Source organism: Quercus robur, chromosome 3, assembly GCF_932294415.1.
Source record: "Quercus robur chromosome 3, dhQueRobu3.1, whole genome shotgun sequence".
NCBI classification, from domain to species: Eukaryota; Viridiplantae; Streptophyta; class Magnoliopsida; order Fagales; family Fagaceae; genus Quercus; species Quercus robur.
The window spans coordinates 58,190,922-58,208,886 of record NC_065536.1 but is presented as its reverse complement, the minus strand read 5'-3'; the positions used below and the strand labels follow the sequence as shown (position 1 = coordinate 58,208,886).

At 32.9% G+C, this 17,965-nt stretch overlaps 2 protein-coding genes across 2 annotated transcripts in view; one reads left to right on the top strand and one right to left on the bottom strand.

Moving 5' to 3' along the window:
- LOC126718567 (probable serine/threonine-protein kinase PBL28) overlaps positions 1–16,245 on the bottom strand; it is a 45,503-nt gene extending 29,258 nt beyond the window's left edge. The window contains exon 1 of the mRNA XM_050420848.1: positions 16,108–16,245. The gene's annotated coding sequence lies outside the window, so the exon portion shown is untranslated. The remainder of the gene's footprint in view (positions 1–16,107) is intronic.
- LOC126718571 (uncharacterized) lies at positions 10,350–12,752 on the top strand. The gene is made up of 3 exons (XM_050420851.1): positions 10,350–10,490; positions 11,380–11,430; positions 11,731–12,752. The coding sequence occupies exons 2-3, from the start codon at positions 11,386–11,388 to the stop codon at positions 12,289–12,291; spliced, it is 606 nt and encodes a 201-aa protein (XP_050276808.1). The 5' UTR covers positions 10,350–10,490; positions 11,380–11,385; the 3' UTR covers positions 12,292–12,752.
- Positions 16,246–17,965: the final 1,720 nt, after the last annotated feature.

Below are 17,965 nucleotides of genomic sequence, written 5' to 3'. Positions count from 1 at the left end.
GTATTTCGGTTCGGTTTCGGCCGGTTTCAGTCAGTTGTTTTGGTTTTTCGATTTTTCGCACACCGGTGTGGGTGCTATTTGGTCCTTTTAAAGTTCCTTTTATTGACTTTGACATACACAGTATCAGACACAACTCACACAAGTAAACAAGACTAAACAGACTGAGAGAAAGAAGAAGAAGAAGAAGAAGAAGAAGAAGAAAAAGGGTGTTAGTCCATTTTTAGCTCTCTCTATGAGAGAGAAGAAGAAGAAGAAGAGATTTTATTAGAGAAGGCCAAGGCTTAGATTGGTGTACTATGTGAATGTCATGGGCAGTACTTCAGGTGAGTGAGACCTTATTATTGTTAGAGGAAGTTCATTTCTATGTCTTAATATCTATATTTAGTTTGGTTTACAATTTGGCAATTGTCTTTGTTATAATTGTAAAATGTGTTGTGTTTGGTGGTTGGAGGAATGAGACACAGACAGTGCTTTCCTTAATTGAAGAACCTAAGACATAGCAACCTAAATTTTGTTTGCCTTTTTTACTTTATAGTTAATAAAACTCAACTGGTTTGGGGTCCAAAATAAATTTGGCTATCAAATTGAAAGAAACATGAGTACACAATACCACTAACTTCACCCACATTTTCTCTCTTTTCTTGTTTTTAGTTTACTTATGATACATTCATGATTCATAAGTTTGTGATGAAAGGACCTTCAACTTATTGCCCAAAGAACATGTATCTGCCTCATCTGCAAAGGATGAGAACGAATTTTCACTTGTTTTGAGGGGTCCAAATCATTTTGTATCTCCATCCTTGCTGTTGAGTAGATGAAATTATTATGTTGCATACTTGTTTGACATGAATATGTTGCCAATTTGAGAAGCCCATATGGCAGAGGAACTGGTTAAGGGAGTATTTTTTAGCAATAATTTAGTGAATTATTACTTGTTCCTTGCTATGTTTTCTGTACACTTGTTGGATGTGTCTGATACAGATCTGACAAAAATATATTCGTAGTAGTACAGTTGGAAAACACAATTTTGGTTATATTCTATGTTTTGTGTATCAACTTTCTAATTGCTTTTGTTTTTTTTGGAGGGGAGGGGGTATGTTAACTTTCTACTTGCAGCTTATAGATGACTTTTGAAATTCAATGGTTGTGATGCAATGTGATTTTTTTTTTCCTCTTAAATTAGTTATATTGCTAATACTTGCATCATCTGCATGTGAAGATATTGTGATGATGGGTATTACAATTTTGCATGAAATCAACTGCTTGCTTTTGGTGCTTGTTTGAACTTTAAAGTACTAAGTTCACCATTGATTCCTTTTCCATTTTCTTTATGCATGCCCTAATTTCACAAAGGTGACTAATCAGAGTAATCGCTAGAACAACTATGATGTGATTGAGAAGTTTCTGTTTTTATTTTTATTCTTTTGGTTAAAATCTTACTATGAATTTTTAATCTAGCTCAAATAAATAAAATGTTGGCCTTAATGCTTTATTTGAGCCCTACTTCCTACTAAGGTACTAATGGTGTTGATTGGAGAGCTGCTGATTTTCTCATGTGCATAGATCATATAATACAGTCTTGATTCTATAAAAAAAAATTCTTAATACTTTTTGTAGGGCTAAGAATTTGAAGCCCAAGCCCAAAATGTATGGAGTCTTGGTCCAATGAGCCCAATACAATAAATTTGTAGAGAATGGGTCAAAGAACTAGGTCCTAATGAATTGGACAATGGCTAGTATTGGATTAAATGACAATCAAGCACAAATAAGAGATACTGATGTCAATGGACTTTCAGTCCGAGGAGACCACAATTATTGTATATTGATCACAGTTGGATACTAAGACAGTTTAGACTGCTACAGTGTTCTCTCTCTCTTTTTCCGATCCCCTTCTCATGGGGGTTCTCCCACATTATATTGCTCCTTTCTGATCATCTTGATCCTACACTTGTTGATCATCTGAGTCCCTACTTGAGTGCCCATCCCATCAGACACCTCTTTCAACCTTCTGTGAGTTGTGATAGCCAAGGCAGCACTGTTCAGAGATTTTCTCCACCTTAATGCGGCTAGAAAGGTAGCTGCAGTGCATTTAATGCGGTGGTAGCAACTTTTCCTTAGATATTTTGAGTTTTCTTCCCTTTCACATGTTCATGGGGCACATTTCTATTGTTAAAGTACATACTTGGACTACATTCGTCGTATCCGAGGAGGAATTCCTCCTCAGATCTCCTTTCCTTCTTCTCCCACTTATGAGACTTTTACTAGAAATCATTTAATAGTTATTTGCTCCCCCTCAGACTTGTTAGTGTCCTCGGACAAGGCCCAATACATTATTTCGAGCCCTAGTCCCTATACTTTTCATTTATGGAAGGATTTGAATATATGCTTAATATTATCAATCAATATTTTTTTTAAATATTGTATTTAGATTTCAGTATCAAAGATAGCATAACAAAGTATATTGTTTGTATAATGTAATGAATCACACACGTGCCCTGCACGTGTGACCAAAACTAGTTTTGATAAAATAGAGAAAATGATAGAGAGATTGTTGGAGGGTGTGTTAGAAACGTTGGTAGGTAAAATTGTTAGAAAACTAGTTTTAATAAAATAGAGAAAATGATAGAGAGATTACACTACCTTTTCTTTTGTTGTTCCTTACTTTTACAAAAGGCAGCATGAGGAAAAAGTATTCTAATTATTTATTGTAATGTGCAAAGAAATTTATTAGAGTGGGCCTTATTGATTTATTTTCAAGTTGATACCTAAGGACCAATGATTTTGCTAGACTTAGTCCTGACTTAAGAGTGATTTGGAAATTTCTAATACAAAATAAAACTTTAGAAAATTTTTGGGTTGGATTCATTTTGTACCTCACAAGGAAATGTTTTACTAGTTTCTGACAGTAATGCCAAATCTAATATTTATAGTTGCAAAATTACATCATGCAGGGTTATGTTACACTTAAATCTCTATTACCAAAAAAATTTCATTATAGCTTAAGTTAAGGTTGACTCACTCTCGGTCAATTTGAAGTGCTTTCTATAACATCTTTAACTGAATGCCTTTATTGCTTTACAAATTGAGCTATCTGAGTTTTCATGTTTCTGAAATTGCAATTGACATGTGTGAGAGTGTTTTTTTTCTTTAGCACATAGGCCCAAGGATCCTGGGCCAAATAGTTGTAGTTTGGTAGACTGGGCTTGGTTCACCGCAGTTAAATGGGGGCTGATTACGAACCAAGTTGTGCGCAAGTCACATAAATCTCCTCAAGGCAAAAATGCGATTCCTCCTAAGCAATAAAATACCATTATAAGTGTTTTAGTATCATAAAATGACCATTTACTCTTATAAAATAAGTAAAATAGATGTTCATAATATTCACAATGAGAAAGAGATTGAAATAGAATATTTAAGACTTATCTTTTATTGTATAAACATTTTAAAGAATTCCTTCACTTGGTACGCCGGGCGTACTGTCGTGGGATCCCGAGGTGTACTGTCGTGGGATCCCGGGGTGTATTAGGCCTGTAAGAACCCAGAATCTCTGGTTCTCTGCACTATACAATCTTTCTCCATGCTTGTTATGCAATGAAGTTTTGTCCTTTCCTTTTACCTCTATAGGTCCTACACAAGAACAACTATACAATGCACATATCTTCAAATAATTGTTAGTTTCTTAGATTAGGATATATATATTAATACATATACATATATGTAAGTGAATTTCATGAGAATGATTCAGCCACGAGGATCCTGGCCCCAATTCTCACAGACTTAGTGCTTTTGCACAAGACTTGTGGGATTTGGAACTCAAGTCTGAGTGGCTTTGCTTGGGCAAAAGACTCAGCTTTACAAGCAAGAATATATGTATTGAGCAGCAAGAAGCATTCTATTGATGGAGGTGACAATGGCACAGGGGCGGCTCCACATTGAAGCCAAGAAAAAAAATTATTATAAGAAAAATTTTGACTACCCTAAGTCTTTTTAGGCCCAACATAATTAAACTTTGCACAAAGTTTGACAACAATTTTGGTTGTAGACTAAGGCTACAACACCACTTAATATTATTTTATTAGATTATTAGATGTGAATTTTGACAAATCCACAATTCTCTTTTGAAAACTTCACCTTGTCATCAATCAAATGTTTAAATTCCAAGTTTTTGTAGTCTAAAATTATACATAAAAAATAAGTTTATGGAACTAATAGTAAATAACATTCTATTGACATGACATGTGTTTTAAAAATATAAAGAACATGAAATTCAATGGTTAGATTTTGAAAATATATAATCATGTTAATTTGTTTAGCAAAAGTTGTAGTCTTAAGTTACAACTAAGTTTGTAGCTTAATTTTGTTCTTAAAACTTTGGTACCTTAACAATACATTAGGTAGAAAAGCTCAAGAAATTTTATTGAATCAAAATTTTGAAACATATGTAGCTTGCATTATCAAAATCATACAACAATTTCAAAATAAGAAAACTCTGTAAAAAGAAATGGTAAGACTTTATATATGTGTGTGATTTTTTTTTTGTCAAAAGTTATTTTAAAAATAATAATATTATTAGATTTTGTATATCATTAATTAGAAAAAAAAAAAAAAAAAAAAATCTGAGGCGACTGCAATGGCATCTTCAGATTTAACATGCTCTCTGTATAGCCAAGCATTTCTTTGAAAGCTAAATATACTAAACAGTAGTGTCAGTTTAACTTTGTGCACGCGGTAGCAATTATTTGGCAATATCACTTTTATGATGAGGGAAGATAACACAAAAGGTTGTTTCTAGTTTTTCATCAACAAATTAAAATGGATCAAGTACCTAAATCCACAAACAATTAATCAGTCAAAACAACACAACCTAAACCAAAAATGAAGACCCAAATCCGCAAACAAACAATTACTCAGTCAAAAATGAAACAGAAGCTTACCCGAAATTCGCAAGTCAACACAAGGCCGATCTGCCTCGGATCTGTGACTGGGGTTTGAGGAGAAGAAAGTGATTAATGATTTTTAAAAAAATAAATGCCGTGGAAGAAAATTCTCTCTCTTGGGTCTGTAACTGGGTTTTGAGTTTTGGGAAGAAAGAAATCAAATTCTCTTGTGTATGTGGAGTAGCCGTGGAGGCCGGCGTGTGAAGGCCGGTGGCAGATGTGGACTGATGGAGGCTGGTGTGTGTGAGAGGGAGTGATGGAGGCTCTGTGTGAGAGAGAGTGAAGGAGGCGTGCAAGTGAAAGTGGGGTGGGCAGGGTAAGGCTAGGGATTTATTTTATTTTATTTTTTATAAATAGTTTCTGTTTAACTTAATTAATTTAAGTTAATTAGTTTAATTTTAGTTAGTTAATGTTAGGGGTGGCAAAATTTGACATGACTTACGAATCTGACACGACACGACACAAAATTAGTAGGTTATGGGTTGAGTCTTAACGGGCTCATGTCATATTCGGATTGACACGATTGACCCGTTTAATAAATGGGTTGGGTTAGTGTTAACTACGAGTGTGCACGGTTTGATTAGTTCAGTTTTTTCTTAAATTTATTACCGAACCGATAGGGATCGGTTTTCTCATAATTGGAACCGATGTTACTACCTAGTATCGGTTTTTCGACCTTTAACGGTGCAGTTTTTTGCGGTTGGTATAATCGGTTTAGTCGGTTTGAAATGTTAAAAAAACTGTTTTTATTTTTTATATAAAAAAATTGGATTTTCAAGCAATGTAACACTATAAACTTTATACTAGGCAGGACTATGGATGCTATTAAAACTTTAGTTATTTAAAGAAAAAGTCCAACAGGATACCTTTCAAAAAAAAAAAAAAAAAGTCCAATAGTGTAACACGAAAAAAAAAAAAAAAAAAAAAAAAAACTATAAACTTTATAATATTCAAAACTATGGATGCTATTAAAATTTTAGTTATTTAAAGAAAAAGTTCAACAGTAACACGAAAAAAATAATGCCATAAATGTTATTTAAATTTTAATTGGCAGACAACTAGACATGAATACATGATGGATGTGGGAGTGGGACTTGAACTTGAAGTAACAGTGTAACACTATAAGCTTAGTTTGGAATCAGGCAAATAGAGAAAGAGATTCTTAAGAACTTAAGCCTTAAGGGTGAAGGGTGAGAGAGGAGAGGGGATTATAGATGGCTTGCTGCAGATTGGGCTGAGTAGCTGGTGGCAACTGCTTGATTGGTGAGGCGTCTAATGATGAGACTTGAGAGGGCAGAGGCCAACCAAGCCGAGAGGTGAGAGCGAGAGAGAAAGTGAAGGCCATGGATAAGAGAATAGAATGAATTTATAGCAGGCAAAACTCAGAAAACCTAGCATAAAACGACGTTGTTTGCTATTTTTTTTTAATAACAAGTGAAGCGATGACGTTGTTTAAAAAAAAAAAAAAAAGAAATCCTAATGAAACGACGTCGTATTACTTCAATTGAAATTTATATCTCTGTATCATATTGGTTCAGTTCGCCTCATCTCGGTTTCGGACATTCTACTTCGACGTTTGCACCGCACCGGCATCAGAAATCGCTTCGCCCTCCGCTTGCCGGCATCAGTACTGTCAGTCGGTTGCAGCTACGATTCGGAATGATCGGTGCCGGTCGGTTTCCTCGGTGATGGTAAGCTTTTGCATACCCCTAGAACGCATAGAATTCGTTTGACCCATTTAATTAAATGACATATTACCAATATACCATTCAAACTCTAGGTATATAAACTTATTAGTTGTTGTGATTTATTTTCTTTGACATATTATGATTAATTATTTGTGATATTGAGATACGTTTTAGTTTTGAATGATTATTTGTGATGCAACTATTCGTTAATTCTAAATTTTATATTAAAAATATTTATTTGTTTGTTTTTTCATAATTTTTTTTCATTTTGATAAAATCTAATAAATAGGTCGACACGACTTACCTGTTAATAAATGGGTTGGGTTAGGATTGAGGAATCTTGACCAGTTTAATAAACATGTCGGGTTAATGTTGACCTATGTAGTCGAATATTCATGACTTGACATGACACGAACTCGATACGTGAACACGAATTACCACCCCCTAGTTAATCTAACTTATCTAATGAGCAGTGGGCTTGAGTAATTTTGGCAAAGCCAAGCCCAGACGATAGACCCAAGTTTGCCCAACATATTTGCAAGGCCCATATAAATATTAAATATAATATAAATTATATATTTATTTCGGTTTGGTTTCGGCCAGTTTCGGTCAGTTGTTTAGGTTTTTCGCACACCGGTGTGGGTGCTATTTGGTCTATTTAAAGTTCCTTTTATTGACTTTGACATACACAATATGTCAGTATCAGACACAACTCACACAAGTAAACAAGACTAAACAAACCAAGAAAAAGAAGAAGAAGAAGAAGAAGAAAAGGTGTTAGTCCATTTTTAGCTCTCTTTGTGAGAGAGAAGAAGAAGACGAAGAAGAAGAGCTTTTATTAGAGAAGGCCAAGGCTTAGATTGGTGTACTGTGTGAATGTCATGGGCAGTACTTCAGGTGAGTGAGACCTTATTATTATTATTATAGGAAGTTCATTTCTATGTCTTAATATCTATATTTAGTTTGGTTTACAATTTGGCAATTGTCTTTGTTGTAATTGTAAAATGTGTTGTGTTTGGTGGCTGGAGGAATGAGACACAGACAGTGCTTTCCTTAATCGAAGAACCTAAGACATAGCAACCTAAATTTTGTTTGTCTTTTTTATTTTATAGTTAATAAAACTCAACTGGTTTGGGGTCCCAAATAAATTTGGCTATCACACTGAATGAAACATGAATACACAATACCACTAACTTCACCCACATTTTCTCTCTTTGCCTGTTTTTAGTTTTACTTATGATACATTCATGATTCATAAGTTTGTGATAAAAGGACCTTCAACTTATTGCCCAAAGAACATGTATCTACCTCATCTGCAAAGGATGAGAATGAATTTTCACTTGTTTTGAGGGGTCCAAATCATTTTGTAGCTTCATCCCTGCTGTTGAGTAGATGAAATTATTGTGTTGCATACTTGTTTGACATAAATATGTTTCCAATTTGGGAAGTCCATATGACAGAGGAACTGGTTAAGGGAGTATTTTTTTGCAATAATTTAGTGAATTATAAATATATTACTTGTTCCCTGCTATGTTTTCTATACACTTGTTGGATGTGTCTGATACAGATCAGACAAAAATATATCCGTAGTAGTTCAGTTGGAAAACACAATTTTGGTTTTATTCTATGTTTTGTGTATCAACTTTCTACTTGCTTTTGTTTTTTGTTTTTGGAGGGGAGGGGGTATGTTAACTTTATAGATGACTTTTGAAATTCACTTTGGTTGTTTTCCTCTTAAATTTGTTATACTGCTGATACTTGCATCATCCTCACGTGAAGATATTGTGATGATGGGTACTACAATTTTGAAATCAACTGCTTGCTTTTGGTGCTTGTTTGAACTTTGAAGTACTAAGTTCACCATTGATTCCTTTTCCGTTTTCTTTATGCATTTCCTGATTTCACAAAGGTGATTAATCAGAGTAATCACTAGAACAACTATGATGTTATTGATAAGTTTCTGTTTTTATTTTTATTCTTTTGGTTAAAATCATACTACAAATTTTTCTTTTTTGGGGGGGGGGGGGGGTTTAAAGGTGTTCAGAAAAAGTGAAAAATTAATGGATTCAATGATTGTGGAATGAAATGGTATGATTATATATTTATTGGACACTCAATCATTATTAGAAAACTGTCAGATGCTAATAGTTGAGGGCAATCTAGCTCAAATAAATAGAATGTTGACCTTAATGCTTTATTTGAGCCCTACTTCCTGCTAAAGTGCTAATGGTGTTGGTTGGAGAGCTGCTGATTTTCTCATGTGCATAGATCATATAATACAGTCTTGATTCTTTAAAAAAAATCCTTAATACTTTTCATGTATGGAAGGATTTAAATATATGCTTAATATTATCAATCAATATTTTTTAAATATTGTATTTAGATTTCAGTATCAAATATAGCATAACAAATTATATTATTTGTCTAATGTAATGAATAACACATGTGCCTAGCAAATGTGACCAAAACTAGTTTTAATAAAATAGAGAAAATGATAGAGAGATTGTTGGAGGGTGTGTTAGAAAAGTTGGTAGGTAAAATAGAAGTGTTTTTTTTTTTTTTCCTTGTGAAAAAGTGCCTAATCTATTGGATATTACACTGCCTTTTCTTTTGTTGTTCCTTACTTTTACAAAAAGCAGCATGAGGAAAAAGTATTATAATTGTTTATTGTAAATGTGCAATGAAGTTAGGGTACCGACTTGGTTGATTCACCAGTTTTTTTTGTAATATGTATATATATATATATATATATATATAGAGAGAGAGAGAGAGAGAGAGAGAGAGAGAGAGAGAGAGAGAGAGAGAGAGAGAGAGTATGGTCAAATGGTTGATGGTTTTCTCTATTTATACATTTGCTAAAGAAATTTATTAGAGTGGGCCCTTTTGATTTGTTTTCAAGCTGATACCTAAGACACAATGATTTTGCTAGACTTAGTCTTGACTTAAGAGTGATTTGGAAATTTCTAATACAAAATAAAACTTTAGAAAATTTGTGGGTCGGATTCATTTTGGACCTTACATGGAAATGTTTTACTAGGTTCTGACGGTAATGCCAAATTTAATATTTATGTTTGCAAAATTACATCATGCAAGGTTATGTTACACTTAAATCTCTATTACCATTATAAATTTTATTATAGCTTAAGTTATGATTGACTTACTCTCGGTCAATTTGAAGTGCTTTCTATAACATCCTTAACAGAATTCCTTTATAGCTTTACAAATTGAGCTATCTAAGTTTTCATGTTTCTGAAATTGCAATTGACATGCAAGTTAAAAGATGAAGCTCTTTTCATGGTCGCCTATTGCGAGTTAAGCAATTTTTGTTTGATAAGTATTACGAGTTAAGAAAAACTGGTTCTGAATATTATTGCATTGTTTATGTCCTCCAAAATTAAATTTGATGTATTGAATAGTGTAGGTTGTAGCTGCAAATGTGTAGAAGTAAATCAACTTGAATATAGTAGTTTTTTTTTTTTAATTTTTTTTTTTTAAATTATGATTAATCCCTCAGTTCAATAAATCGCTGGTCTAGCTTTATCGTCCAGGTCCTGATTTATGAGCATTGGAAGACCATGTGCATTCTGTATATAACATTATGTTGCATGAATATATAACCTACAATCTTGTCATGTTGTATTCATGTAATATCTAGGATTGCTCTGGTTAGGAATGGCAAGCACGGCCATGGGAAAAGACAAAGGAGCTTCATGGAAGACGTTAACTGGAAGAGGGAGAAGAGGAAGGAAAGGTTAAAGAGTATCGTGAAATTGGCACACACCTGAAAGGGTATCCTGAAGAAGATGTCAGAAAAGCACTAAGGCTGGTTTCAAGCTTCATCAGAGCTTCCAAAGAAGTGGTAAAGGTAATCAGAATATACAATTTAAAACCATTACCTCATAAATGGATTAATCTCAGGATATTTGAGGCTTTAAAATTATGAGAATGTGTTCATTTCTAAAGACCGTTTTCTGTCCATACAGGTCAATAGAAATTGTTCTGTAAAGTAAAAGCCTTCTCCTTATTCTTATATTTATGTCATATCTAAGGACATCCCATTTCATTCCTGTCCATTCTCATACATTTTTTGTAGCATGTAGCAATGTTTCAGAAGTGGTAAGCTGAGCTAAATTGTTCATGTAGGATAATTGTAACTATTGATTAACTTTCTTATATGCAGAAAATTGAGGAAGTTGCTGAGAAATGAGAACTCAATGAAGTTGTTCTAATGGTCATATGTAATCGCCTTGATCTTGCATGATGTAAACTGGTCTTTTGTTGTCTCTAAATTTTCTGTGGCATCTTTTCTTCCAATGCAATGTTATTGTAGTGTAATGATTTGCAAACTTTTTTTAGTTTGCCAATGTAAATGCTTGCAATCACTGATTACTGTAATGTTCAACAGACTATTGAACCTTCAGTGTCAATCTGATTTACAATACAATACTTGTAACTCTAGGAACTTCAAGCTCATATTGGTCAGGGGTTGAGAACATGAATTGAGTGCTCAGTAGCTCAGTAGTAAAGCAGTTGGTTGTTAATTGACTGGTCATAGGTTTTACTATATACGTCTAAAAAAAATTACTTAAGACCTCTTGATTTGTAATTTTGTTTATAAGCAAGAATTGGGAATTCCTTTGTCATTTCCAGAATATGCCTTTCCCTTGTCCTACTATAGTTTGAGTTCAACAGAATTTGATGTAATGCAGTCTCTCTCTCTAGAGTTAATTCAGATTTTTATCTCATTTTTCCAGGATGAAATGGATGTTGTAAGAAGTCTTGATCTGTTATGCAGAAGGGTTGAGGTATGCACTACTGTTCATCTATAAGTTCCTGGCATAAAGTTGGTAGTTTAAATATGCAGATGGGTTTCAACTTTTAAAACCAAATGCTGAAGTTTATTGAATCTTGTCTGAAATTGTGCTGATTTTTAGTGGAATTCCTTACGTAGTTATTCTACCCTAGCACATCTCGCATCATAATTACACCTTTAGGCCCTTTCTTTTCATTTTCTAGTTTCCTTTCTCCTTTACCTTCCCTCGGAGAAAAAAAAAATTATGAAACTTATATTTTACTTAATATTTTAGACTGAGATTTTGAAACAGGAGGCTACTCCTGCCATGAGACTGCTCAATGATCTTTTGAATATACATGATGGGTTTGATGATGAAGGATGGCTGAAGGAATGCAAAAAACACATGGTTGACACTATCCAAGAGAGGATCTATTTAGCATTCTTGTTCCAGCAGGAAATGAAATTAACAAGGTATGCTTCAAAAACACACTTTATATGTCCTATGGCTTTAGTTGAACTACATGATAGCCACAATAGGCATGTTTCTTGTAGAGCTCAAGGATCTTTTGTAACAACCCCCCCCTCTCTCTTTTCTTTGAATATGTGGATTTTAGGCTTTAGTCTCAACTCTATGATTTTAGGTTTTAGTGTCAACTCTATGGTGCCTTTTCAGTCTTTGATATCTTCTGTAAATCAAGTTCATAGGACTAGTTGGTTTGCACTTTGGCTCCCTGTTGATTTGTTTTTAAAAGATGCCATAGATAAATCACAGGAGGCGGCAACTAGTGCTGTTGAAATTTTTACTGGTAGGAGTCAATCCTTGTATATCAGTGCTTCAGTCTTGATTTACCTGGAGTGGATTATACTTTAGTTCTTCTAGTAGTATTATTGATCCAAAGTAATTGTTGCAGGTTTAGTAAAGGTTCTGTAGGCTATTAATGGTACCACATGGCACAATATATTTTTAGGTTTATGGGTTGCAGCTCTACGGCTAGAGCAAAGGGTAGGAATTGATTTGTAAAGAAATCATGCTTACCTTTAACCATTGATTTAATCTTTTTATTGGAAATAAAATAATTAAGGGGAGAGACCCAAAAAAAAAAAAAAATTAAAGTCTCTTCTTCTTTTCTTTTCTGGGGGTTGGGGTTTTACTCTCCACATGGCTTGTACATATGTTGCATAATTTTTAAAAGAGAGAGAGAAAAAAAATTATCCAACTGCAAGCCATTGTAATATCTTATTTAAACTTGGCCAGGCATTGGAAAATTTATTGGTTTTGAAATTAAAATTTTTTATAGTTTAGTAATCTATTCATGTACCATATATTGTATAAATAAGGTTGCGTTTGGCATTGGCTGAAAAAACTAGTTTTTTATTACTATTTAGCTTATTTTTGTGACTATTTATGGGTCCCATTGTACTTTTTTGTATTATTTATGGATTTCATTGTACTATTTTAGTTAGCTTTTAATTTTATCTACAGTATTTTCAGCAAAAAATTTTTAACGTTAGCTAAATAAACTGTTCCTAAACGAACACTAATACTTGAAATTAGAATGGAGAATGAGCAAGAAACCTGATTACTTATTAAGCAAATGAAAATGTTGAGAACCGATAACATTGGCTATTTGGAAAGAACTTTTGTACAACAAAAGTTAAGCTCTGATTTTTAGGACACTTCTTCAGTGGTAATTAGGAATGTTGGACACTTGAAAATGAGTTTGCAAACCGCTATTGATTCTTTAATGGGAAGTGCCTACTAAGTGAATCTTTTCATAATTCTTTCATCAGAATGGTTCATATTCCATGGTGCCTAAAATAAATTTATATCTAAAATGGTGAGGGTCCTGTCACCTATGCCTTGCTTAGATACGTGTTTTAAAAACTGGACAAGACCGGCTGGTTCAATTGGTTGAATCAGAAATTGGATCTAGAATTGGTTCGGTTAAAATCGAAAAAACTGGCAAAAAACCAGTCAAAATTGGAAAAAAAAAAAATCAATCAAGAACCAAGTTAAACCGAAAACCAGCTTCTTTTTTTATTTTTTGACCAATGCGGTTTTTAAAACCATATGCGGTTGATAATATTATTGGGGAAGAAGAATGTGAACTTATTGATAAAAGTGAACACAGTCCTACCAATCAAAGGATAGTGAAAAATAAAAATAGGTTATGGGAAAGCGTGGCAAGAAATAATAGATGTAAATTTGATACATATTAATGGGCCTAATTTTTATTTGTAAAAGAATCTCTCTAGATGGCCCACCTTTGCATTTGTTTGATTGCAAATCCACCCAATTGTTGATTTATGTAGAAATAAGTCTTTTTAGAGAGAGACATCATTTTTTATGTTCATCTTAGATTCTTTTTTTTTTTTTTTTTCCTGTAATTTTTTGTTTGCTCTTTTAAATCAGCTCAGAGGGCCTATATTCTATTTTCCTTGCTTTTTAGTTTTTACTGTCTATCTTCCATGTAAATTTGGTTATTTGGTTAGAGCTCCTCCCTTATATTCTTGATTAGTCTTGATATTTGTTTGTCTTTGTGGTATTCTTGTGAGGCTTCTTATATTTTGGTGTTTTTTTTTTTTATTTTTTATTTTTTAATTTAATAATTTTTATTTTAGCTGGAAACAAGTGACATCTGATTGTTCATCACAAGGAAACTGATGAAATTTTTTTTTTTTTTGGGGGGGGGGGGGGGGGTGTAAATTCTAATGGACACATTGGTATATTATTGGCCACGTCGAGGATGAATATGAACCTTTGTTAGATACTTACAAAACGAAGGGTAATTAGTGTGATTATGTATTGATGGATATTATGACATTTTGTATAAGTCATTGTTATTGGAAATTTGAAGTCCTTACTCCATGGAGATATCAATTCCAAATTTCCAACATCTTTTTAGTGTTTTTGTGGATGTCTTATAAATAAGACAATTTATACACGTCACTTTAGTCATTTAAAACGTTGTAAGTGAATATTGTTGATACGAGTATTAAAAGAGAGTAACATGAAAACCTTGGCACAATACATTTGGTTTGAGAAGAAATATACTTCTGTTAATACAAACCTATGGAAATGAATAATACTTGTAGGGTTTGTAAACAAATATCGTTGATACAAGTATTAAAAGTTCAAAATTACCTTGGAACTATATATTTGGTTCGAGATGAAGTATACTTATGTTAATACAAACATATGGTAATGAATAATACTTGTAAGGTTGTAAAGTAATATTATTGACGCAAGTATTAAAAGTTCCAAATTAGTTAAATGTAATTTTATTTTGAACACGAGTTGAACTCAAACTCATCACAAATTTGAATTACAAAAATAAGTTTTGATCCAAAAACAACTTTCATTTTTTGAATCCATTGTTAAAGAACTAAAAATGAAAAGAAAAAAGAAAGGTGCCTCCTTGCTTTAAGAGTTTTAAAAGAAAGATGATCAAAGTTGCTATATTTCTAAAAATAAAAATAAAAGAGCTTTGAAATAAATAAATATTATTATCTGGATTTAAAATAGAATAAAAAATAATTCATAATTCATAATCAAATGATTCAAATTCTTGCATTTGTTGAAGATCTTGAAGACCCACATCATAGGAAGGAACAACTCGAAGATCTGCAACAAAGAGAAGAAGAATGAAATGTAGGAGAACCAACAATAGGAAATAAAAAAATGGCCTAAAGACCCACATCATAGGAAGGAACAACTTGAAGATCCGCAACAAAGAGAAGAAGAATGAAATGTAAGAGAACCAATAATTAGAAATTAAAAAAAAAAAAAAAGGCTTAAAAATATAATCGTTTGCCTCATGAGTCATGATGTTCCAATAATGGATATTGTAAATTGTAGCAAAATTTAGATTGAAAATATATGGCTTCAAAGAAAAGGAAATGCAAAAATATATTTTCAAAAGATTATATATTTTACAGATTTGGAAGAAAAAAATCTAATACAACCTTGATATTCAAAAGAGAAGCAAAAGTTAATACTAGGATGCTAATATTACACTTCTTTTTGCTTTATCTATTTTCCTAAACGATATAAAATATGAGCTTATGAAATTTGTTCTATAGTGATTATTCTTTACCATCAACTTAAGACTTTAACGCATTTTTTTAGTTTAAGCAAAATTCATACTCAAGTCTTTTATTTGACAACAAGAAACTATTAGTAGAGCTAATGATTTAAAAATTTTCAATGATGTAATCAAGTGAACTTTTCTTTACCGTGAGTGGAGAAGATACTACCTACCCCCTCCCTCAAAAAAATTTCCAAAAAAACGCAAAGCTAACCATTAATATCTTATGTTAAGAAAGAAACTTGCAGAACGTACCTCTCCTGATTGCAAAGTGCCTCTATAAACTCGGCCAAATCCTCCTTTGCCAAGCGAATTGTCTTCACTGAATGAATTTGTTGCCTCTTCCATTTCCCTGAGTGTGAAAACAGATCCATGGTGCCTTTTTGTGTGTTGAGGGGTTTGATCTTAAGTTGCCAAAACTCCCCAGGTTTATAAACCCCTGGAAAGTTGAAGACATGAATGTTAAGTAACTATATTGTGGAGAAGCAGAAACAGTAGGAGAAGAAGCGAAGAACATACAAGGGTCTGTGTGATCTTGAGACGTGCTTCTCCGGTGCTTGTTCCAAGCTGAAACCAATCCCAAAAGGCATAATGGCTACCTACTCTTTCTTGAATTTGATATAATTCTCTGTTTAAGGATTAAAATGACAGATTATATCTCTTAATGAAACAGACAATTGGATGGAGAAACTAATTAGTGCCATGGCACCATTGGGGTGTCACATTTACACTTGACAAAAGGACAGCAGAAAATCAATGCAGCCTAATTGGAAGTGAGTTCAAAAGTCTTGCTCAAACAAAAAAAAAAAAAAAAAAAGGTGAAAATTATGAGAAAAAAATGAGATTGGATGGTATGAGAATACTCTCAGGAGTACGTGTAGAAAGGAGGATGTTGGACTTTTCTGGTTGCTTATAACATTAATGTGGGTGATTAAAAAGCTTCCTTTAATTCAGTCCCAAAAAAAAAAAAAAAGAAGCTTCCTTTAATGGTTAATGGTCTTCTTAGGATCATTAATGGTCAATTGGTACCGAGGTTAGCACTGAACATAGGACATGCTTCTAGTTAAGGATGGAACTACATTTATACTTGGGGGCTCATGGCTCCCTAAACTTTCTAATATTTCAAGCTTTGTCCCTGTATTTCAATTTAATTTTGCCACAACCTAAACCTTTTTGTTTTTTTAAGAAAAAGACCATCAGGGCTTCTTATTCAAGAACTTGAAGTTGAAAATCGTAAACATAAAAAATTATAAAGATGAACAACCTTCATCCAGACTTGCAAAAGAAAAGGCAATCTCATCCTTTTGACTAAAGCATGAGCCAAAATATTGTCTTGCTAAATATATGAGAGAAAGAAAAGCTCTGTCAAGAGCTAGCAAATGATAATGTGTCTCTAATCAGATGACCAAAGGAGGAGTGTAACAAAGTCCTAATCCAAGACCAAGAGCATTAATATATATATATATATATATATGGAAATGACTATATGATGACAACTTAGCAAAAATCAATGGCACTTTCTTGGAAACTCCATACCCATATTAAGAAGGATCCTGTTAACAACCTCTTAGGAAAATTGTTAATGGATAATTTTAAGAAATTGATAACATCATTTTCATGAGAAATATAAAAAGCTGTAAAAAAAAGTTAATTTCTTCTTTTCTCATTTATAAAAAAAAAAAAAAAAAAGTTCTTTATCCGATGCTTTTAGAACCAGTAAAACACTTCCAAAAGAAAAAAAAAAAAAAAATTCAAAACCAATGACCTAACTCCTTTTGGGGATTACGCTGAATGCACATTGCATTGACTAATTGATCGAGTGCAACTTTTCTTATTGTGATGAATGAGAATATAGTACCTGGGACCATAGTCGATCCATAGATTTAATAGTTCTATGGCCTCTGATGTCAATGTGCAAAATAAAAGGAGTGATAAATATAAATTTGGAGGTTTCTAAATTTTAGGTGATCAATTACTAGTTACTCTACAATTATTAATCTTGCGGACATCTTTCTGCAAAACAATCTAGAAACACAATAATATTCACGATATTCTCAAATTAGCCTATCATTTAAAAAATTGTAGATTATGTAGGTTTATGTGTGAGATGATAGGCTAGTTCATGAATGTTGTAAAATTGTTGTGTAGGAGGAATAAAAGAAAAATAAATAAATATTAAATAAGAGTGGCACTAAGACAAGGATCATGATATTCTCTCTGTTACTCCTGATGATAGCTCTTTATCATCAGATTAAGACACCAATCAGTTTTTGGTGTAAGCGAGGATTAAACCTCAGATCTCGTATTCAACCATCGGAGACTTTACCCGTTGAGCTAACTGGAACCCACTTTTGCATTATTTATTTATTTATAAAATTTAAGGAATTAATTTACATTATCTTGTCAAATAATTTTGACCATGAGTTTTTAGTGTTCATTGGCCGTTTATTTTAGGCA

Excerpts from the sequence above, each read along its gene's own strand:
- LOC126718571 (XM_050420851.1), top strand. The coding sequence starts at position 11,386 with ATGGATGTTGTAAGAAGTCTTGATCTGTTATGCAGAAGGGTTGAG. Across the intron at positions 11,431-11,730 it reads TGTTATGCAGAAGGGTTGAG|GAGGCTACTCCTGCCATGAG; the intron begins GTATGCACTACT and ends ATTTTGAAACAG.